The sequence below is a fragment of the Lotus japonicus genome, chromosome 4 (assembly GCF_012489685.1).
Source record: "Lotus japonicus ecotype B-129 chromosome 4, LjGifu_v1.2".
Classification (NCBI taxonomy): Eukaryota; Viridiplantae; Streptophyta; class Magnoliopsida; order Fabales; family Fabaceae; genus Lotus; species Lotus japonicus.
The window spans coordinates 48,275,487-48,299,658 of NC_080044.1; the positions used below are offsets into that span (position 1 = coordinate 48,275,487).

The 24,172-nt window shown below is 40.1% G+C and overlaps 1 protein-coding gene across 1 annotated transcript; it reads left to right on the plus strand.

Annotated features, from left to right (window-relative positions):
* The first annotated feature begins 6,239 nt into the window (after positions 1-6,239).
* LOC130712865 (uncharacterized) lies at positions 6,240-11,215 on the plus strand. The gene is made up of 3 exons (XM_057562680.1): positions 6,240-6,398; positions 10,074-10,272; positions 10,356-11,215. Exons 1-3 carry the CDS (start codon positions 6,240-6,242, stop codon positions 11,213-11,215), a joined length of 1,218 nt encoding a protein of 405 aa, XP_057418663.1.
* The last annotated feature ends 12,957 nt before the right edge of the window (positions 11,216-24,172 follow it).

Here is a 24,172-nt window from a genome sequence, read left to right on the forward strand (position 1 = left end):
ATATAAATATATTAGGTTTTACCTGTTAACGGGGTGGAAGAATGGGGTTGGTAGAGATCGAATAAATTCAAAGATCTTTCTTTTCATTTTGAGATTCTGAGCAATGTTGTAGAGACTCTGGCATAAATTACAAGATAAAATTTGGCAATGTTCTAGACAAGAATATTTTGAAATGAAAACAAACTTGCATGAAATAACAAGATAAAATTTGGCTACACGAATAACATAACTTGCAAACTTTATTTGAATATAGTAATGGACGAAAGAGCAAGAGTTTCACAAGATTCATACTCTTTTCCTTTGGAATTGCTTATAGTCATTGTGTTCGACTGAAAGCTATTAGAGTAATTGAATCGTGAACCCCGATTACGATGTGAAACCTTCTATTTATAGACCTATAAGACTAACTTGCTTCCAAAGGCTAAATGCTAGTTCTATAACAAGTGTCCTCTAATCGCCTCCGGCTTATACACGTGTTCTTCAAGTTTTGAACTTCTGATAACTGACTTTGGCCAGGTCGAATTCTAAAACTTGAGAAATTCGAATCATGAAGCTATTGAACCATGTTCGTCACACCTATCTTTATACATAGTAAAATTAAACCTCTATAAACCAAAATTTTCGATCCTTATATAAACAAGCCGAAATTATCAAAAATGCGAAGCCAACAAGACCTCAAGCTAAATTATTCCAAGTCCCAAGTTTACGGGTGCAACATAAGCCAAGATGACATTTGCCGGGCAGCAGAGGTTATAGATATTGAGGTGGGAGCACTACCTTTCAATTATATTGGAGCTTCGCTTTGTGATAACCCTAGAAGAAAAAGGTTTTGGCGCCCCATTATTGAGAAGTTGGTAACCCAGATACCCGAGGTTTACTTCACGTCTCTGAGGAGCTTTGCATCAAGCGTTGGGAACGAAGTTGAGATTGAGTTCCGCTTATCATCCACAGACGGATGGGCAAACCGAAAGGACTATTCAATCCTTGGAGGATTTGCTACGGGCTTGTTGTAAGATCAAGATTTGGTCATGTGGTACAACTCTATGTTTTGATGATAACAAGTATTTATTAGTGGATGAACAACTATGGTACTCTAACGTTTGTCTTGAGTGTTTTGACAAACATGTTCTGATTCTGATACTAGAAGATCAGAAGATCTGAGGATCAGAAGATCTAAAGACCAGAGGCTCTGAAGGTCCAGAAGCTCTGAAGGTCCAGAAGCTAAGAAGTGAAGACTCTGAAGTCCAAGAGTAAGCTGACTCTGAAGACCAAGTACTTTCTACTCTGAGGTCCAAAAGCAGAAGTTACGAAGGTCAGAGGATCCAAGCTTCCCTCTGACTCTGATCACCAAGCTTCACAAGTTCCAACATGAAGCGTCGTCAGATCAGAAGTCAATGGTTAAAGGCAAATGTCTCTATCAAGTAGTACAAGAGCAATGTACTATTCTGACAAGCCTACCTACCAAGGTTCAGCCACAACAGGTTCTGGAAGTTCCAGAAATGCCCTCCAACGGTCACATTCTCTCAACAGAAATATCCTTTGCACCTTGGACTATTTCAGGCTGAAGAAAAGAAGAAAGTGAAGGTATGAAAAACGGTAGAAAGGGGGGGTTTGAATAACGTTTTCAGAACAAAACTTCCACTTAAGATTTAAAGTAAATCTTTTCGGTTTCTCTGAGATAGATGGTGCACCGGATAAAGATAGAGAGAAGAGAGAAAAACCAAGAGCTGCAATACAAGAAAAGATTCAAGCCTCTACTTTCTTCATCTATTCTTATTTGGTTTACACTCAGCTTATTTAGAAGCAAACCTTTGTAAACACCAACCTCAAACAGTTGTTTGATTTTCCTTAAGGGACCGGGTAGGTCAGTATCCTTAAGAAGACTAAGAGAGTGAATCTTAGTGGTGATTCCTTTAGGAGATCAAGGTTGATCGGATCCTAGAGAAGACTAAGAGAGTGAATCTTAGTGATAGCTAAGTCAGTGTATTGTTAGTCACTTGTAGGTTTCAAGTGCAGTTGTAACAATTATCTGATTAGTGGATTGCCTTCATTCTAAGAAGGAAGAAATCACCTTAACGGGTGGACTGGATTAGCTTGAGGGATTTATCAAGTGAACCAGGATAAAATACTTGTGTGCTTTTCTCTCCTCTCTATCTTTATCCGCTGCACCATCTATCTTAGAGAAATCGAAAAGATTTACTTTAAATCTTAAGTGGAAGTTTTGTTCTGAAAACGTTATTCAAACCCCCCCTTTCTACCGTTTTTCATACCTTCAATTGGTATCAGAGCGCAAGTTCTGATTACCACACTTAACAGTGTTCAGTAGATCCGGGCCAGTGTGAAAAACTCATGGATTCCACCACTACTACAAGCAAATATCAATACAGTGCAAGACCACCTATCTTTGATGGTCAGAGATTTGATTTCTGGAAAGATAGAATCAAAAGCTTCTTTCTTGGCTTTGATCCTGATCTCTGGGATTTTGTTGTTGATGGTTACACCCCTCCTGTCGATGAACATGGTGTAAAGATCCCAAGGGAGAAGATGAGTGAAGATCAAAAGAAGGAGTTCAGAGATCATCACCGATCAAGAGCTATTCTGCAAAGTGCCATTTCATATGAAGAATATGAGAAAATTACTGATCGTGATTCCGCCAAGGGCATCTTTGAATCCTTGAAGATGTCTCATGAAGGAAACAAGAAAGTGAAAGAATCAAAGGCACTGTCTTTGATCCAGAAATATGAATCCTTCTAAATGGAACCTGACGAATCCATTGAGGATATGTTTTCCAGATTCCAGTTGATTATTGCTGGAATAAGACCCCTCAGCAATAGCTACACTACTGCGGATCATGTCATGAGGATCCTTAGAGGTCTTCCGGAAAGCTGGATGCCTTTAGTGACTTCAATAGAGCTTACAAGAGATGTTGAGCATATGAGTTTAGAAGAACTCATCAGCATACTGAAGTGTCATGAACTAAAGCGTGCTGAACATCAGGATCAGAAGAAGAAGTCTATAGCCTTGAAATCCAAATCTGAAAAGGCTAAGGCTCTCCAAGCAGAAGCAGAAGAATCTGAAGAAGCCTCTGAAGATTCTGATGAAGATGAGCTGACTCTGATATCCAGAAAGCTCAACTGCATCTGGAAGCACAGGCAGAGCAAATTCAAAGGCTCATCAAAGGACGAAAAGTCAAAGAAGCATTTCAAACCAAAGAAAAGTCTGATGGTGACTTTTGATGAATCAGAATCAGAGGATGTTGACTCTGATGGTGAAGTCCAAGGACTCATGGCTATTGTCAAAGACAAAGGAGCAGAGTCAAAGGAAGCTGTTGACTCTGACTCAGAATCAGAAGGAGATCCAGACTCTGACGATGAAAATGAGGTATTTGATTCTTTCTCAACTTCTGAACTTAAAGATGCTTTGTCTGAAATTATGGATAAATATAACTCTCTCTTGACTAAGCATAAAAGGTTGAAAAAGAATTTCTCTGCTGCCTCTGAAACTTTTGTTGAACATGAGAAAATCATATCTGATTTGAAAAATGATAACCATGCTTTAGTTAATTTTAACTCTGTGCTTAATAATCAAATTGATAAGTTAGTAGAAGTTATTGCCTGCGATGCCTCTGATAGTAAGCATGAATCTAAGTATGAAAAATCTTTTCAAAGATTCCTGGCTAAAAGCGTAGATAGAAGCTTGATGGCTTCATTGATCTATGGCGTGAGCAGAAATGGAATGCGTGGCATTGGGTATTCTAAACCAATTAGAAATGAGCCCTCTGTGTCTAAAGCTAAATCTTTGTATGAATGCTTTGTTCCCTCTGGTACCATATTGCCTGACCCTGTACCTGCTGAAGCTGCTAAACCTCCTCTTTTAAAGGGATCTTTCTTCATGTCTAAATATCATGCAAAAATTCCTGTATATTATCCTGTTGAAAGACCCAAAGTTGTCAGAACTTCTGGGCTAACTAACAAGAAAGGACCCAGAAAGTGGGTACCTAGGGATAAGATTATATATGTTGCAGATATCTTCAGTAGGTCCATCGAAACTCCAACCATGGAACCTGGACAGTGGATGCAAGCAACACATGACGGGAGAAAGGCATATGTCCCAAGATCCAAAACTTGAACCTGAAGGTGAAGTTAATCTTGGAGGCATCAGTAGAGTAAGATTTGGTCAAGTCAAAGCTAGCTGAAAAAGCTTGCAGAGATGAGCATGACCGTTTCAGAAAGAAACAAAGACTCAGAACTTGTCGAACCAGAAGCAACAACATCAGAAGATATGCTAATCAGAAGCCAAGTATCCCTTGGTATTCCTTCTGAGGGGGAGTATTTCGTCTTATGCTCTTACTATTTTTTTCCACCTTCATTCTTTTTGCTTATGACAAAAAGGGGGAGAACTTATAGTATCTTGACAACTCCTATTTTATTTAGCTCAGAATCTAGATATTACTAACATTGATATTAAGTATTAAATTCAGGGGGAGCTTAGCTCAGAATCAAGCACGAGTCTTGGATTCAGAAGGAGCAAGATAAACTATACACATCAGGATAAGTTTTAACTCTGATACCTTATACTCTGAGTGTATTCAGTTTATTTGTTTAGAGTTGTTCATCAAAATACATGGTTTTGTCATCATCAAAAAGGGGGAGATTGTAAGATCAAGATTTGGTCATGTGGTACAACTCTATGTTTTGATGATAACAAGTATTTATTTGTGGATGAACAACTATGATACTCTAATGTTTGTCTTGAGTGTTTTGACAAACAGGTTCTGATTCTGACACCAGAAGATATATTCGTCAGAAGATCAGAAGATCAGAGGATCTGAGGATCAGAGGATCAGAAGATCAGAGGATCAGAAGATCTGAAGATCAGAGGATCAGAAGACCAGAGGATCAGAAGATCTGAGGATCAGAAGATCTGAAGACCAGAAGCTCTGAGGGACCAGAGGCTCTGAAGGTTCAGAAGCTCTGAAGTTCCAGAAGCAGAAGTTACGAAGGTCAGAGGATCCAAGCATCCCTCTGACTCTGATCACCAAGCTTCACAAGTTCCAACACGAAGCATAACTCTGATCAGAAGTCAATGGTTAAAGGCAAATGTCTCTATCTAGAAGTACAAGAGCAGTGTACTATTCTGAAAAGCCTACCTACCAAGGTTCAGCCACAGCAGGTTCTGGAAGTTCCAGAAATGCCCTCCAACGGTCATATTCTCTCAACAGAAATATCCTTTGCACCTTGGACTATAAAAGGCTGAAGAAAAGAAGAAAGAAAAAGAGCAAGAGAGAAAAACCAAGAGCTGCAATACAAGAAAAGATTCAAGCCTCTACTTTCTTCATCTGTTCTTATTTAGTTTACACTTAGCTTATTCAGAAGCAAACCTTTGTAAACACCAACCTCAAACAGTTGTTTGATTTTCCTTAAGGGACCGGGTAGGTCAGTATCCTTAAGAAGACTAGGATCTGTGTATCTTAGTGGTGATTCCTTAAGGGACCAGTTAGGTCAGTATCCTTGAGAAGACTAAGAGAGTGAATCTTAGTGTTTACTAGTTCATTGTATTGTTAGTCACTGAGCAGGTTGCTAGTGCAGTTGTAACAAACTCTGAATAGTGGATTGCCTTCATTCTAAGAAGGAAGAAATCACCTTAACGGGTGGACTGGATTAACTTGAGGGATTTATCAAGTGAACCAGGATAAAATACTTGTGTGCTTCTCTCTTCTCTCAATCTTTATCCGCAGCACCATCTATCTCAGATAAACAGAAAAGATTTACTTTAAATCTTAGGGGGAAAGTTTTAATATTCAAAACTCTATTCAACCCCCCCTTCTAGTCGTTTTTCACACCTTCAATTGTGTGCTAGATCATCAGGGAAGCTGGGACGAGTTGTTGCCGCTGATTGAGTTCACCAACAACAACAGTTTTCATGCAAGCATAGGGATGACACCTTACAAAGCTTTGTATGGTCGGAGGTGTCGTACGCCCTTGTGTTGGCATCAAGACGGAGAGAACTTGGTCATTGGACCTGAGTTGGTTCAGCAAACTACAGAGGAAGTGAAGAAAATCCAAGAAAAGATGAGGATCTCGCAGAGTCGTCAGAAGAGTTAGGCTGACAACAGGAGAAAATTGCTGGAATTTCAAGCTGGAGATCATGTCTTCTTGTGGGTTACCCCGATGACAGGCATCGGAAGGGCGATCAAGCCCAAGAAGCTTACTCCAAAGTTCATTGGACCGTACCAGATTATGGAACGTGTTGGGCCAGTGGCATATAGGATTGCGTTGCCGCCATTCCTATCCAATATTCATGATGTACTTCATGTGTCGCAGTTGCGAAAGTACATGGCTGATGATTTTCATGTTCTCGAACCTGACGACATTCAGCTGAAGGATGATCTGACGATGGTGATGTCGCCCATCAAGATCGTCGACAAGAGTACCAAACGCTTGAGAAACAAGGAAGTGTCCTTGGTGAAAGTGATTTGGAATCAAGCGACGGGTGATGCTACCTGGGAGCTTGAGAGTAAGATGCGGAAGTCACATCCTGAGTTAATTGTAGAACCCTAGTTTCGAGGTCGAAATTATTTTTAAGGAGGGTGGTATTGTAAGACCCTAACCTTACATATGCATTGCTTAAGTGATTTATTGAATAAAAGTGAAGTTTCTAGTGAAGTTTGATTTGATTGCTAAGAATTTTTGAGAGGTTTTAACGACCTTATCTGGAGAAGCTTCCTTCATGAGAGTTGTAGCTCTCTGAGTTAGCTAAATTCTCTTGTTGGTTTCAGGTCATGCTGACCTCTGTAGCCCGAGATATTCATGTTTTAGTGACGGAAGGTCAGGCTGTGCTGTGCTAGCAATTTTGCTAGAAGGAACTTTCTTAATTCCGAATTTATTTCTTTAAAATCAAGGGAAGGAGTTTTCTTTGATTTATTTTATCCTCTTAATCAGTAATTAGGAGGGTAATTAGTTGTGCTTGGGCCAAGTTATGAAGGGAGAAGAGAAAAGGAAAACCTAGCCCATGATGTATGCTAGCCGATTTTACTTAGGGAAGGAGAGGAGTGTTTGTTGACTTGGTTAGCTTGAGTTAAGGGGATTATTGGAGGTTATGTCTCCTAGTTAAATGCTAATCAGAATTGTGGAAGGAATAAAGGAGAAAATGATGAGCAATCAATGCCTTGTCCCTTTTCAAATTGAAATTTTTTGTGAAGGCTTGGTGAAGAGGTGTGTGTGGCCGCGGGTTGGGGACAAAAAGGGGAAAGGGTTTTCAGTTTTTGAGAGATCAAAAGGGCTGAGTTAGAAACACATTCCCACACCTTCATTCTCATCACAAATTCAGAAAAAGAAAAAAAGAAAGAAAGAGTGAGAGAGAGATAGAGGAGAGGCGGCTAGAGAAGAAGAAGAAGAAGAAGAAGAAGAAGAAGAAGGAGAGAAACCAAGAGAGATCAAGGGAAAGGAAGAGGATTCGATTCCAGAGCAAGGGAGAAGGGATCATCTTCTCTAAACCATTCAAACTCATTCCTTTCCATCCTTCACAAAGGCTAAGGTAAGGGCTGGTCTAGGTTGGGTAGTTTAACTAGGATATTTGACATGTTTTGCCATGAGAAGAGCCATGACTTTGATGTCTTTTGCATGAGTTTTTGTGATGATGATGCTTGGTGGATTTTCTACCTTGGAATACCATGTATACAAACCTCTATTCGTTGTTCATGTCGTGATCTATGATTTTATGTGGATTTGCTATGACAACTTGCTAATTTGGCTTGTTTTTCACTTGTCATAACATGATGCTTGATACATGATCTTTGTTGTGAAATTCTGGAATTTTGATGATGAGTATATGATGTTTGTTACTGGAAAATGGTCTAGGAGGCCTGAACTTGAATTTTCGGAATTTAAATTTGAGGCAGAAGTGACTCTGCCAGTTTTCTGTACTGGACAACGAACTTCATGGCACATTATCACCTAGTTCTGGTCTTCAAATGCAAACGTGATAAACTAGAAAGTTGTAGGTTTTTAAATTATCTTTCCAGGAATGTGTAGAACGTAAATTTTGGTTGAGAAATGACTTCTGGAGATCGTCTTAGTGATCGTTGTACCTGCTGTTTTTTTTCCAGAAAACAATTGTGACCCTTGATTTCAGAAAACTTGTATCTATCTGTTATTTAGTTGGGTGTTCTTCGGAATTTTGAATATCTAACTTACTGGTACTGTTTGGATGTCATTTGTTACTGGCTGGAATATTGTGTAAAGGGTCGCTCATCTAGCTGTAATTCCCGTTGTGACTGTGATGATTTTGTCGTACTTTTATTCGACGAATGTTGTAAGACTCTAGGATGATGTTAGTGCCTTAACAAAGAGAATGAGATTAATCGCTTGCTAGTGAATGAGTAATAATGGAACATAGGTCTAGGTGAGACTATGTACCATGAGAACGATGGTGCCGTTAGAGACAAACGGTAACTTGCACGCGAGGGAGATTTTTGTGGATCATTGGGGCTCCATGTGATAAGGTTGACTGCGGTCTCGTTGAGATTTTTGTGGATCATTGCGGCTCCACGTGATAAGGCTGACTGCGGTCTCCTTGAGATTTTTGTGGATCATTGCGGCTCCACGTGAACTGTGCTTCTGCGGATGTACGAGAATGGCCATGGTGTTTTGGTGGGTTGTGTGATGTGAGGATTCGTTAGCTTAACTGACTAACTGTTATGAAAATAATTCTATTTGCAAATGATTAATGTATATTGTGAAATGGTTTATAATATGTTGTTCTTGCGACCTGACCCTTGCACTACTTGTCTATTTGTTATTTGTGGGGGGGGGGGGGTAGATGGTCGTGAAGATAACGGCGACGACCCATTCTTGGGAGCTGATACTCCGTGACGAGCCACTACCGGATGACGACTACAGTTCTGATGAAGAGGAAGAAGATAAAGAGGAAGAGGCCAAGGAATAGGGTTGGGTTAAGAGACATCCATTTTCTCTTTGGGTTGAGAGTACCGAGTTCGGGAAGCATTGAACAATTATTTTGTTTTCATTTGGATAAATAAAGTTGATGTAATTTACTTTGGTTTTAGACGTATGTTTCATGCTTATTTTATTTAATTCAAAAGTTTTGGGATGATGTTTACTTCCGCGAGATTTGTAAAAGTTAATCTTTCAAGAGTTTCACAATTAATGAACCTTTGTCATTAATCATAGATTAATAATTGAATCGACGAAAATTCTTTACGAAAATTGGTGATTTGGTTACTGTGTGACACTCGGGAAATCGGGGCGTTACAAGTCATACTTAAACGTTTTCTTAAAAGAACTTATATTCTTTTCAAAAAACAAAGTTTTAAAACGTAAATTTCAAGTACACAATTCAAACCCCCCTTTCTTGTGTTACTTATTTGCATCTCAATTGGTATCAGAGCTTAGTCTCTAGAAATAACATCTTAAACAGGTGTAGAGTAAAGATCCATGGCAGAAGATCTAGCAATAGCTACGGGCTCATCCACCAACAAGCCTCCATTCTTTGATGGAACTGAATATCCCTACTAGAAGACCCACATGCAACTATTCATTGAGTCCTCAAACTACAAACTATGGGACATCATTGAAAATGGCAACATCGTTCACAAAGATGATGCTGGAGAACCCATAAAGAAAGATCAACTAACAGAAGCACAACGCAAAGATTGTCAACTCAACGCTAACGCAAAGTTGTTTCTTCTATGTGCACTGAGCAAAACTCAGCTGGACAAAGTTGATGGACTAGCAACAGCCGAAGAAGTCTAGGAAGCTCTAGGGCTTGCCTATGAAGGTACAACAAATGTCAGACAAGGCAAAGTGAACTTACTTGTGGCTGAATATGAAACCTTCAAGATGAAAGAAAATGAAAGCTTTGATGACATGTTTGGAAGATTCCAAACCGTCGTTAATGGACTGAGGAATCTTGATCTCAAGTATGAAAATGTTGATCAAATCACGAAGATCCTAAGATGCCTTCCTAGGCGATGGAGACCCAAAGTCACCGCCATTCAAGAAGCTAAAGATCTTAGCACACTAAGATTGGAAGATTTCCTTGGATCTCTAAAGGTTCATGAAATAGAACTTGCCCATGACGAAGGACTAAAGAAGCAAAAGAACACTGCGTTCAAAGACAATAGTTCCAAAGCCAGTCAAGCAAAGGAACAATCGGAAGAAGAAGAATCCTCTGAAGAATTGTCAGATGATGAACAAGCACTCTTCAACAGAAAGTTCAAGAGGATGTGGATTAAACAACAAAGAGGAAAAGGTACATCAAAGAAAGACAACAAACGAGAATCAAGTCTGAAAAAAAAAATTTCACTCACAAAGGTGAAAGCGGCTCAAATGCAGACAAAAGGAACATTACGTGCTTTGAATGCAAAAAGTCGGGCCACATCAAGCCGGATTGTCCAAGACTAGCTAAAAAGTCAATCAAGAATCCATACTACAAGAAAAATAAAGCCTTAGCAACTGGATGGGATGACTCCGAGGACGGTTCAGAAGATGACGATGATGAAGATGCACACTTTGCACTCATGGCATCTGCAGACAGTTCAGACGATGGTGAGGACGATGAGGTAAAACCGGAAAACCTTAAAGAAGAATTCAATGAATTACTTGAACACTCATATGCCTTATCTGAAAAATACAAAGCTTTAAAGAAACAGTTTGCTAAGCTTCAACTAGAACATGAAAAGGTTTTGTCTGAAAAGAACCACATAGTTAAAGAAAATACTGCCTTAAAGGAACAAGATTCTGCTAAAGAAGTAGTTGCCTTAAAGAAAAAATTTAAAATATTAATTGACGATTTATCTACTTTCACCATTGGTCATGATAATCTAGTTAAACTGTGTGGCAACAGTCGTGAACTGTACGATAAGAGCGGATTAGGTTTTGATAGTGAATCACCCTCATCTAGTGAAACCATGTCCGATATATCTTTTACATCTTCTGATTCTGGTCAAACTAAATTTGTTGTGAACTTCATAATTGAGCGAGATGAAAGGAAAACCTCTTATGAAAAGAAGGTTCCTCCGAAGTATGTCACTAACCCTTCAGGACCAAAGAAAATCAGGGTACCTAAAAAGTTATTCATCTCTGTTGCAGACTTACTCAACAGAACAAAGGAAACACCAACAATGGTACCTGGACAGTGGATGCTCGCGGCACATGATGGGAGAAAAGTCTATGTTCCAAAAAATCCGAACTGAAAAGGATGGTGGCTCAGTCACGTTTGGAGGGAACCAAAAAGGACTCATTGTCGGAGAAGGTAATGTTGGTAAGGAACCACTTCCTGTGATTAATAATGTTTTGTTGGTTAAAGGATTAAAACACAATCTACTTAGCATAAGTCAATTTTGTGATAGTGGGTTCACTGTTTCCTTTAATAAAGTGAAGTGTAGTGTCACTGATACCGATGACAAGATCATCTTTGAAGCTCAGAGACAAGGGAATCTATATAAGACGAACTTGGAAAATCTAGCAAATCAAAATGTAACTTGTCTAGTATCATCAGAAGACAATACTTGGCTTTGGCATAGGAAGCTAGGGCATGCTTCCTTAAGGACTGAAGGTGCGAAAAACACTTGAAAGGGGGGGGGGTTTGAATAGAGTTTTTGAACAAAAGTTTCCCCTTTTGACGTTTTGACAAACTTAAAGATAAGAACTGGGTGCTAGCGAATATGAAGTAGAGCACACAAGTATTTTATCCTGGTTCACTTGAGATAAAAGCTCAAGTTAATCCAGTCCACCCGTGAAGGTGATTTCTTCCTTCTTCTGATGAAGGCAATTCACTAAAATCAATGAATGTTACAACTGCACTTGCAACCTGCAAAGTGACTAACAGTACACTGATTTTCTCACTAGTATACTCTCAAGAAGCTGATCTACCGATCCTCTCAAGACTAGCTAAACACTGAACCAAACTTGATTCAGTCCTCTCAAGATCCGACCAAACTTGGTCTCTTAAGGAACTTTACAAAGTGTTTGTAAAAGGTTGTGGGTTTACAAGAAATGCTTCTGAAAAGCTAATGGTAAACTCAGATGTTCAAGAACAGTGAAGAAATATTGCTAAGAGATCGGTTAGAATGAATTCAAGAATATCAGCAAAGTTTCTTAGCTTCTTTCTTCTATGTTCAGTCCTTATATACTCCAAGGAATATGGTGTAGCCGTTGCTAGGGTTTTACCCGTTGGAGTGGCAATCTTGTAATATCAGACTGCTAGGCTGAACGTGGTAGGTGGCGGGCAGGCTATGACTGTACGATGTGTACTTTGACAGCGACCTGTCCTTTCACCAGCTGACTTATGATCTAGAGTGCTTCAGATGGATATTGGTGAAGCTTCTGATCAGAGTCAGACGGAAGCTTGGATCCTCTGACCTTGCAACTTCTGCTTTTGGGCAAGTTCCTCAGAACTTCTGAACGCCAGAGCTAGAATAGCTTGGGTCTTCAGAGCCAACTTCTTGCAGGTCTTCAGAACTTGAGTCTTCTACTTCAGGACCGTTCCTTCTGGAACATCTGGTCTCCATAACTTCTGACTCTGGTCCATCAGTACCTCTTGAGAGCTTCTATCTTCAGAACATCTGAAGAATTTGCCACTGTTTTGAACGAACATGGTGAGCTTTAGAACTCTCTTTTGGTTACTCTTGGGTCTTCATCTTCTGATGGAATTGGCTTGGGTCAGAATTAGAACCTGTTTGTCACAACTATAATGGACAAACGTTAGAGTACCATAATTGTTCTTCCTCAAAAACCTTAATTGTAATCATCAAAATATAGAGATGCAACCACTGATCAAATCTTGATCTAACAATCTCCCCCTTCTTGATGATGACAAAACAAGTATTTTGATGAACAATTCTTAGTCAATAAACTGAATACACAAGAGAGAAGAGATCAGAGTTAAACTTATCCTTGTGTAACGGTTTATGTTGCTCCTTCTGAATCTAGGATTGCACCTGATTCTGAGCTGGGGTCTCCCCCTGACTCCCCCTGAATCTATGACTTGATGAGATGATGAAGAGTCTAGATTCGGAGTCTTGTGAGGTGATCAGAAGATACGCATAGAAGAATGTATACTCATCAGAAATTGATGGTTCAGAACTTGCGTAGATCACATGGAAACATAGAGTATTGTCCAGATGTATTGAGATAGGGCGTCAGAGGCAAAATGTATTCCTTGTTTAGGACGCTTGGCAATACCTATGTGCTATAAGTATTTGATACTTATTCTCCTCAACTGGTTTTATATTATATAAATAAAATTAAAAGTTTATCAAAAACCATTTTATGTACTCTCCCTTTTTGTCATAAGTAAAAAGAGTGAAAAACAAAAACAATAACAACAAAGAATTAACTTAGATAAAACGCATGTTATTATTAATGAACGGAAATGAGTACAGAGGATAAGAAAATACTAGGAGAAAAATTCCTAGACACATAAGAAGGCACGAGATTCCTTCATTGAAAGAAGCTGAAGGTGCAAAGGACGAATGTCCTGATCAATGGAAGCTAACTGGGCAGCCAGTTCTTCCTTCAGAATCTCACTCTTATTGATGGTAGGAGTGGAGGCAGCAGCTTGAAGCACTTCACCTACTTCTTCTTGATCTTCTCGTTCCCTCTTTTCATGCTCAATGAGCAGACAAATGCTCTCGAATTGAACTTCAAGATCCTTCCGGCGAGAGGCCAGGCGAAGGAGTTCTTTCAGAACTTCCTGAAGAGTATGCAGACAGTGGGTCTGATTCGATGTCAGCCAGCAGTCCAGCAAATACTCAATTTTCCCAAGAGTTTGGGAGATTTGAGTGAGTGAAAGATTGACACTCTAGGGAAAGGTCCGGTCAAATACCAGAGCCTTAAGTTCATAAATCAAATCAACAGAAGACATTTTGATTTGAGGAGAGAAAGGAATGAATTGAATTTTGATGGAGAAGAAGGAAAGCAATAGATTATAAAGAAGAGAAGTAACAGAAAAAACATGCATAAAACTCATCGAACATAAATGCATGTGAGTTACTAAGAGATGTGGACGGTGCATTAAATAAGTTGTAGCAGAAACACATAAGAAAATAAAACATGGTCAAACATAGAATAAGTTCACAGACAGATAAGATGAATAAATATGCATGAAGGATAGATGGGAGGGGTTCAAGACTTTGAAGAAGATGGTAGATTCTCAATCAGATACTTCATCATATTCTCCATTCTGCTTGTAGATTCCCGAATCTGCTGACCTTGTTCATTCTGAATGATGCCTTGTTGCTCAACCATCTGAAACAGCCTCTGCTGATCATCTTGTATCCTATCAATTATGGCGGCCAGGAGAGCAACTTCCGGATGTGGAGCTGGTCTTGGAGCTTGAACAGGAATAGGAACTTCAGCAGCAACTGGAATAGGTTCTTCCATCTGAACCTCATCAACCTCTGCAGCCTCATGAATGATAATCTCTTCAGCACTGTCCTCTGCAACCTCTGCTGGAATCATCTCAGCATCTTCTGAGGTACGTTCAGAGACAACATATGTTCTTGCAGCCATTGCTCTTCTCATGGGTTCACAAACCCTGTGTAACACCCTCTGCCTCTGCTCATAAGCTCTCTCTGAGGCATCATGAACTCTCTGACGCTTCTCTCTGCTAAGCTGCTTCTCAAGCTCATAAGCTCTACTTTCTGACCATCTTCCGAAGGCAGGCCACATACCATCAACCAAAGATGCATCAAATTGATTATCAGTTACCTGATATAGCCATTGCAGTCTTCTGGTTGCTTCATCAGAGAACTCCTGAATGAGTTGAGTAAGACTTTGTGGTCTGAAGGAGGGTGCCAAATCCATGATTGGCTGAGGAGTGTTGGTTGCGTTAGAGCTTGATGCATTAGAACTTTCAGTTCTCATTTGCCCTGAAGGTGCAGATTCATTCACATGAGCCTTCTCTTGTCCTGAATGATCTGAGTCGTCCATATGCTCAATCTCAGGAATGGTCTTTTGTCTTTGCCTGGATGTACCTGTCTTCTCAGGCGAGGTGAAACTCAGATCTCTTAAGTTTACTGTGGAGTAGTGAGACAAGGACACATAAGAGGACTCAGCAGCAGCATCTGGGAACACATCTTCAAAATAGGAGGCTTCCTGCTGGATAGGTAGCACATTGAAAGGAGGTTCTAGAATCTGAACATCCTCATCTCCTTCGTCTTCCACAGCAGGAATCTCACCAGATTCAGTTACCAGAAGGGTTCTTGAGGTGGATGGAGGCTTAGGTGTGAATTGTTGAACCAAGTCCCTCAAGGTGGCCTCACTCTGAGCGATACCCTTAATGAATGAATTAAAGAGAGGTACAGACTCAGTGGTGGTAGATGTGGAAGAGGTTTGAATTGGGATGGATGGAATGGAAGTGGTAGCAGTTTGGATATTTAAGTGGGGAGCTTGTGTTTCGGCTTGAGATATGGTTTGTGTGTGAGGTTCTATTTGAGGTGGAACTGTTTGGATTGAGGTTGGCAGGGATGTAGATATAGGTACAGGTTGTTCAGGAATAACTACTAAAGCAGAATCTAAATTAATGCTTTCAGTAAGTTCCTTACTTGAATCTCCGAGGATGGTAGATCTGGTGAGTCTGGCAGTCCTTGCAGGATCAGAAGCTATCTTTGATCTCCTTTCCCTTTGTACCTCTGAAGCACTCTCAGATGCTTGCTTTGGTTCTGGCTCCTTCTTCTAAAGTGGACCCTTCAGAGGCAGTTTCTTCCTCTTGCCTATGGGCGCTTCATCAGAATCGGTGGATTCTTCAGCTTCTGGAGATTCCCTTATAACTTGGAGCACATGCCCAATAATCTCACTATCATCCTGCTCAACTTCCTCCTCAACTTGAATTACCTAAACTCTTTGCCTCTTGATCAGGGGAATATCATCATCTTCAGTTTCCTCACCAGAAGATTCTTCCATGACAGCTTTCCTCTTGACATTCCTTCTGAGTGAACCTTCTTCAGAGTTAGAGTGAACAGCTCCTCCTCTGTTGGTGTCATCTTCTTCTTCTTGAGTTCCAATGGAGGAAGTCATAGAGCTCTCAGAGCTATCAGACTGAGATTTCTAAGGTGACTCCACTAGAGTTCTTTCAGGAGAGGGTTCTGGATTTGGTTCCCTGATGACCACAGATTTTGATGCAGCTTTCATCTTCTTGGTTTCCTCTATCAGAATCCCTTTGCCCTTGGGATCTGAAGGCTTGCTGCTAATTGTGCTCTTGGACTTCCTTGTTGGTACCTCAGGAGGACTATCAGGAAGTCTTTTGATAAATTCCTCGAGAGTGATTGGATCTCCTTCACTTCTGAGCATTCTCACATATTCCAGAATGCTGGCTGGATTATCCATCTTAGACCAGAGAGGATAGTCATCAACAGGGTGGTTCTTCTGATGAACTTCTTCAGATGATTCTTCTTCAGGTTCAACTTGAACTTTGTCAATGATCTGCATTCTCTTCAACTTAGTCCCATTGAGAGCATCTCCAATGGACATAGCCAGATCCTCATGAAGTCCTAGGTCAGACAGAGTCTTGACCAGTTTGTTCTGAGTGAAAATATCTGAGAGCAGCCTGCCATAAGGAATGTAGGAGATAGACCTCTTGGTCTCAATTGCAGTAGTTCTTGACTTCTCAACACATTCCTTTAGATAGTTGAAGAGTAGAAATGGAAGACATACAGGCTCACCCTTAGAGATATAGTACATGATTACCTTTTGAGTTGCATTGAGGTAATCAGTTCCTCCTGTTCTAGGGTGAATGCAGTAGATGAAAATCTTCTGCCAGATCTTCATTGTTGGCTTCAATTCCTTTATGGTATACTTTGTCTTCTCCAAAGACCAATTGTCATAAATGACCTTATTTACTAATTTCCTCATTCCAAGAACATTAGCATCCACATTCTTGATTCTCTTGCCCTGTTGGAACTCCATTCCCAACAATTTTGCAATGGATTCCTCGGAGATAACAATTTTTCTATCCAACACATGAGAAACGACGTAGTAGTCCTTGCATACAGCATTCTTCCAGAATTCCACAACTAGTTTGTAATAAATAGGGCCATAAAGTCGATTGAAATAGCCAGACCAACCTTGCAGATTGACTTGATCCCTGATGTCAAACCCATATTTAGCCAGGTTGTCGAAGTCTACTCTTGACTCGTTGCACACAACCAGTTCTTCAATCTTCTTGACGCAGGTGACCGCATTGGCCGCGTTCAGAATTTGCTGAGCTTCTTCAAATCTTTGCTTCTCTTGCTCTTCGACAGTCAGTTTGGAAGAAGCAGTAACATTTGCCTTCGATTTCCTTGATTTGCCCATGATTCTCAGGAATGCGAGATTTAGGGTTCAGAGAGAAAGAAAATATTGGAGGGAGAAGAGTGAATGAAATGCAATGCACACAAGAGTTTTGAAAACCGTTTGAGTAAGTGTGTGGATTAGATCGTGTGTGAGATCGTGCGTATAGTGGTTTTAATAGTAACCGTTGAGATTTTAAGAAGCATAAGGCAAAAAGCAAGATCAACGGTTTGTAAAATAATTAGTCAGAAAATAGCACAGTAGAGGAGAGTAGGTATCATCATTATAGCAGATACACTACGCGACACAAGGAACTATGTCACAAAAGAAGTGTCACGTGTATTGTTGTCTACCACAGAAGTTTAACCGGTGGGTTAAGTGCTTCTGATCGAGTACCTTCTGAATAGGTAACATCTGATGACTTCAGAAGCACCATGGTCAGAGGTTCTGAAAATACCTTACTCTGGACAAAAGTCCATGTTCAGATTTTCAAGAATAAATAAAAACCGATCTTCTGCCAAGGGTTTAGTGAAGATATCTGCCCATTGATGGTCAGTATCAACATACTCTAATGATAGAGTGCCCTTCTGAACATGATCTCGAATATAATGATACTTTACCTCTATGTGCTTTGCTCTTGAGTGTAGGATGAGATTTTTGCTGAGGGAGATGGCAGCTGTGTTGTCACAGAAGATTGGAATCTTCTTCAGAAACAAACCATAGTCCTCCAGATGATTCTTCATCCATATGGTTTGTGTGCAGCAAGTGGCAGCTGAGACATATTCTGCTTCTGCAGTTGATAAAGCAATTGTGTTCTGTCTCTTGCTTGACCAAGTGACAAGATTTGCTCCAAGGAAATGGCAACTTCCTGAGGTGCTTTTCCTTTCCACTCTGTCTCCAGTAAAGTCAGCATCACAAAAACCTGAAAGTGTATACTCTGATGTTTTTCTATACATCAAGCCAAGGTTAGTGGTTCCCTTCAGAGATTTGAGGATCCTCTTAACAGCTGTTAAGTGAGTCTCTCTAGGATCTGATTGAAATCTAGCACAGAGATGCACACTAAACAATATATCAGGTCTGGAAGCTGTTAAATAAAGAAGAGAGCATATCATTCCACGATAGAGCTTATGACAAACCTTAGAGGAAACTTCCTCTTTCTCAAGAATGCATGTAGGATGCATTGGAGTCTTTGAGATGTTGCAGTCACTCATATTGAACTTCTTCAGAAGTTCCAAGGTGTACTTCTTCTGATGGATATAAGTGACTCCTGATCGTTGATCAATTTGAATTCCCAGAAAGTACTTGAGCTCTCCCATCATGCTCATCTCAAATTCAGCTTGCATCATCTTAGAGAATTCCTTGCAGAGAGAGGGATTAGCAGAACCAAATATAATATCATCAACATAAATCTGAACTATAAGAATATCATCCTTATAGGTTCTGCAGAAAAGAGTGTTGTCACCTTTACCCCTTACAAACTCATTCTTCAGAAGAAATGAGCTAAGCCTTTCATACCAAGCTTTGGGAGCTTGTTTCAGTCCATAGAGCGACTTCTTGAGCTTGTATACATGCTCTGGATGCTTGTCATTTTCAAAGCCAGGAGGTTGCTTGACATACACTTCCTCTGAAATGTAGCCATTTAGGAAGGCACTTTTGACATCCATCTGATGAAGAATTATGTTGTCATTCACTAAGAATGAGATCATTAGCCTTATAGCTTCAAGCCTTGCCACAAGAGCAAAGGTCTCAGTGTAATCAATCCCCTCTTGTTGACATGGAAACCTTCGGGTTTAGGCATTAAAGACCAAACATCATTCTTGGTAAACTGATCTAGCTCTTCTTGCATTGCCAGAATCCAGCCTTTATCTTCAAGAGCTTCATCAACTGATTTGGGCTCAATGAGAGATACAAGTCCCTTCAGACTCAGAAGAGTCTCTTCTGAAGATTTGAGCATGGACCTCGTTCTGACAGGAGCATCTTTGTTGCCAAGAATCAGTTCTTCTGGATGAGAGGCAGCTATTCTCTTCTTCTTCTAAGGTTGATCAGAAGTTGTTGGAGCATCTTCTGATGCTTCTGCCTCTGGAGCAGCATCCTCTGGGCTGTTCTTTGGTTGATCTGCTTCCGATGGATTAATGCTGAGATCTGCAAATCTTTCAAACAGCTTTGACTTTTCTGAGCCAAGCTTGTCATCAAATCTAATTTGGATAGATTCCTCAACAGTTTGAGGGACAATATTATAAATTCTAAACCCTTTAGATCTTTCAGAATAACCAAGAAAATAACATTTTAAAGCTTTAGAATCGAATTTACCCAATTGCTCCTTTGTGTTGAGCATGTAGCAAGTACTCCCAAAGGGATGAAAGTAAGAGATATCAGGTTGTCTTCCTTTGCACAGCTCATAAGGAGTCTTCTCCAGAATTGGTCTGATGGAGATTCTGTTCTCGATATAGCATGCAGTGTTGATTGCTTCTGCCCAGAAGTGCTTGGCCATACTTGATTCTTGCATCATGGTGTGAGCCATCTCCTGAAGAGTTCTATTCTTTCTTTCAACAACTCCATTTTGTTGAGGAGTGCGAGGACAAGAGAAGTTGTGAGAGATCCCTTGAGAGTTGAACAATTCTTCAAAAGCTTTGTTCTCAAATTCTCCACCATGATCACTTCTGACAGTAATCACTGAAGTTTGGAACTCCTTCTGAACTTGAGGTAATTGGCGCTCAGGCACTCAACAGGAGCGTCACGCGCCAATTCCTCTCTAGCATGATGTAAACATCGAACCAATTCGCGCTCAACACGAGTGCCTGAGCGCTCTCTACATGCTAGAAAGCCTCTTGACCTTCTTCTTAACTCCTCTTTAAGCCTCCCTTCAATTCTCCAAGTCTTTGACCTTCTTCCTTCATCAGTTTCAGACCTGGTAACTTAAACACAAAGCAAGGGAAATATCCAGGAGCTCCAAGAGTTTATTAGCAAAGAGAACCCTCAATTAAAATAGAAAAGATATGCAAGTCCTAAACTTACTTAAAATGCAAGAAAGGTCCCTATAAAACTACAAAATTACCAAAACAAAGTAAATACACAAATAAAGATAAAAATGCACGAGAGTGCATGAAACACTACATGAGACTCAACAAAAAAACTCAAAACAAACTAAGAAATGACCCTAAAAACACTACTAAAATAGGGTCTGAAGGTATGAAAAACGGTAGAAAGGGGGGGTTTGAATAGCGTTTTCAGAATAAAACTTCCACCTTAAGATTTTAACAAATCTTTCGAGACACAAGTAAAGTGCTTAAGATAAGAGATAAGAAAAACACACAAGGATTTTATCCTAGTTCACTTGATGAATCACTCAGGCTAGTCCAGTCCACCCGTGAAGGTGATTTCTTCCTTCTTAGAATGAAGGCAATCCACTTATCAGATAATTGTTACAACTGCACTTGAAATCTACAAGTGACTAACAATACACTGACTTAGCTCACACTAAGATTCACTCTCTTAGTCTTCTCTAGGATCCGATCAACCTTGATCTCCTAAAGGTAAACTAAACAACTGTTTAGAGAATATTGTTTACAAAGAAATTGCTTCTTAAAAGCTTGTAGTAAACTCAATGAATTCAATGAAGAAAGAATGCTTAGAAGATTTGAATATAGCTTGCGCGTATGAGTTTCTTCCAACCGCATCTTTCAGTCTTCAGCCTCTATATATACTCCAAGGATTAGGGTTTGAACGTTGCATGGGAATGCTACCGTTGGAGGGCAGATCTGGAATTTCCAGCTTCTGCTGTGGCTGAGAACGTTAGGTTAGGTCGTCAGGATAGTACATTTGCTTTTGTACTTTGGATAGTGACTTGACCTTAAAACCTTGTTGACTTCTGATCAGAGGAATGCTTCGTGTTGGAACTTGTGAAGCTTGTTGATCAGAGTTAGAGGGAAGCATGGATCCTCTGACCGTTGTACCTTCTGATTCTGAACTCAGAGGAGAAGTACTTGGTCTTCAGAGCCAGTTTGCTTCTGGACTTCAGAGTCTTCACTTTTCAGCTTCTGGATCTTCAGAGTATTCTACACCATCAGAACTTCTGAGCCTTCAGAGTGTCTGGGTTGTCAGAACGTCTGGATCTTCAGAACTTCAAGTGAACTGAGTCCTTATCAGAGCTTGATTAACTTCAGATCTTCTGAAGCTTTTCTACTGTTCAGATTGAACATAGAGATTGCGAAAGCGTTGCTAGGGTAACTCTTAAGCAAAATGCTTCTGATTTGTGTGAGATTATATTAAGGTCAGAGCCTGTTAAGAGCACACTCAGAAAACACGTTAGAGTACCATAATTGTTCATACTAAAATGTTAACTTGTAATCATCAAAACATAGAGTTGTACTACTCGATCAAAACTTGATCTTACAGGGTCATCACACCACTATACTCAACGACAGCTCGCCCTCGAGCGTAAAAAATACTCGCTTGCCCTCAAGCACAAGAAATGCTCCCAAAACAAGTGCTCTCAACAAGGAATACTTCACACAAAACAGGGGGACAAAGCAACCACAACTGGTTCCAAGAGAAAGATCCAACAACCTACTTCATGCAACTTTTAGACAAAGGAGAGTGTAGAGTCCATCATGAGAAGCATATAGATCTAAAATTCCTAGGATGAGATAAATATTTAGTGCACTGAGAACACAAGCAGTTCACAGGTTCTAGATATCATTCACTCAAGAGCAACAGAGATCAAACATGCACAAATTCAATGAGACTTCAAAGGGTTGAAATGTTGGCTTGGTGAAGTACAAGGTGGTTGGTACCTAAGGAAGTCTAAAGCTTCAAGCATCTTGAGTGTGGTCCTATTAGTAACCCCGGAGCTTTCAACAACAAACTTCTTAAGCACAAGTCTCTTGACCCCTTTTTCAACTTTCTTTTCTTCTATTTTTTTCTTTTTGCAACTCGAACTTGATTAGGAGTCTTTTTTCTTTTTCTTTTTCTTCTTTTTTACACTTGGGACAAGAGACATTTCCAACTTTAATTACTAGCTCCAACACAATGCAAGGACCAACACTCCCCAAAATCCAACCTATCATCCATCCCAATCATTTAGCTAACAAAGAAATCTTCAATAGGCTCAAAAGGGACAACTAGGGACAAATGTTCAAGCCAACAAACTTTGAAGCTCATAAACCTACAGGTCTCAAGAATTGTGCAAGTATCACAAAACATGCAAAGAGTGAAATCAATACAGAACCAAGAAGTACGAGTGAGTCAGGATCCTCCAGCGAAATTTTATGTTGAAGGGTCAAAGATGGACCCTTATGGACTCACACCAACTCTATCCTTAAGAAACACTCGGAAGACCGAAGTCTCAATCTCTCTTCCCCAAAGCATGCAATCACTCATCCCCCCAAAAAAAAAAAAACACAAGTATTCACAAAAACATTTTAAAAACAGCACAAGTATGAAAGCATAACTACGGGCAAAAACACGTGAGTATAGGGAAGTAAAGACCCAAAACGACTCTAACTAAACAATGCATGATCAAAAGAAAAATAAAAGCTACAAAGGAAAAATATGCAAAAATGCATGAGCTTAACTAAGGGAAAGAGTCGACCTCCTTTACAAGTTACCATGGAGGCCTTAGATACACCTCCTACTCCAGAATTCAGGCTCTCATTCCCTGTAAAATGCAACAAACAAAAAAGAAAAATAAAACAAGACTTGGGTTGTCTCCCAAGCAGCCCTAAGTTATAGTCCTAGGTGGACTCTCCTTCCTTTGGTGTTAGGAAGGAAATTCCTTACCATCAATCTTTCTTCCACATGTGCAAGGTTTCTACCTTGCACAAAACCTTTGGAACATCTCCTCCCAAGAGAGGGTATCATCTAAACCATCGTACCAAATCCTTGCTCCCCCCTTCAAGGAATGAGGGAAGAGCTTAATCTTGAGCTCATCACTAGTCACACCTTCCATCTTTACAAGTTGACTAGCTTGAGTGAATCGGGTCATGTGGTCTTGGAAATTCTCATCTTTAGACCCCCTATACTTGTTTTCACTAACAAGCTTGATGAGAGCTTGGCTAAGCTCAACATCTTTTTCACTGAAGACCTGGACAAGCCTTTGATCATATCACAATCAAAATCCTCATGAAGGTTTGTTTGCGAATTAGGATTGAAAACCGCAAATCTTACCTTGTCCTTACCAACTCGAAGGATGAGCTGACCCTTATCAACATCAATCTTAGCCCTACCAGTGGCTAAGAAAGGTCGGCCTAGAATGAGAGGAATCTTTGCATCCTCCTCCATGTCCAGCACCACAAAGTCCACAGTGAACACATACTTGCCCACCTTCACGATAACATCTTCCACAATCCCATATGGTGTTTTTAGGGATCGGTCCGCCATTTGTAAGGAGAGCATGGTCGGGGTGACCTCTCCTAAGTTCAGCCTTCTAAACATACTAAGCGGCATGAAGTTGATGCTCGCTCCCAAATCACACAAGGCTTCAACAACAGTCAACCCCTCAATCTCCACTGGGATAGTAAAACTCCCAGGATCCCTTCTCTTCTTAGGCATTTTTCTTTGCAAAATGGCACTACACTACTCGGTGTAACGCCCCGATTTCTCGAGGGTCACTTTAGTAACCTTGTTCCAAAAACGTGTGTAAATTTTTGTTGAAATAAAACTTTTCAATAACATTGCTTACAAATAAAAAGTAGTAACATGAGAAATAGGCTGAATAATTCATTTTATTAATAAAAGCTTTGGAAGCGTACAATGATTCTTTCAAATTACAACATAATGATTAAACTAGTGTTTGACAGCCCCTGAGCCAACACCACAAGAAGGTCTCTAGGTTAGGTTCAAACCCTATAAATAAACTCAGCCCACCCCCAAGTACAGACTCT

What these genes read in the sequence shown, in the direction of transcription:
- LOC130712865 (XM_057562680.1), top strand. Translation starts at nt 6,240, where the DNA reads ATGGAACGTGTTGGGCCAGTGGCATATAGGATTGCGTTGCCGCCATTC. An exon ending in TGAAGGATGATCTGACGATG is followed by an intron (nt 6,399 to 10,073) that starts GTGATGTCGCCC and finishes GGATCTCTAAAG; the next exon opens with GTTCATGAAATAGAACTTGC. An exon ending in TAAACAACAAAGAGGAAAAG is followed by an intron (nt 10,273 to 10,355) that starts GTACATCAAAGA and finishes GCTCAAATGCAG; the next exon opens with ACAAAAGGAACATTACGTGC.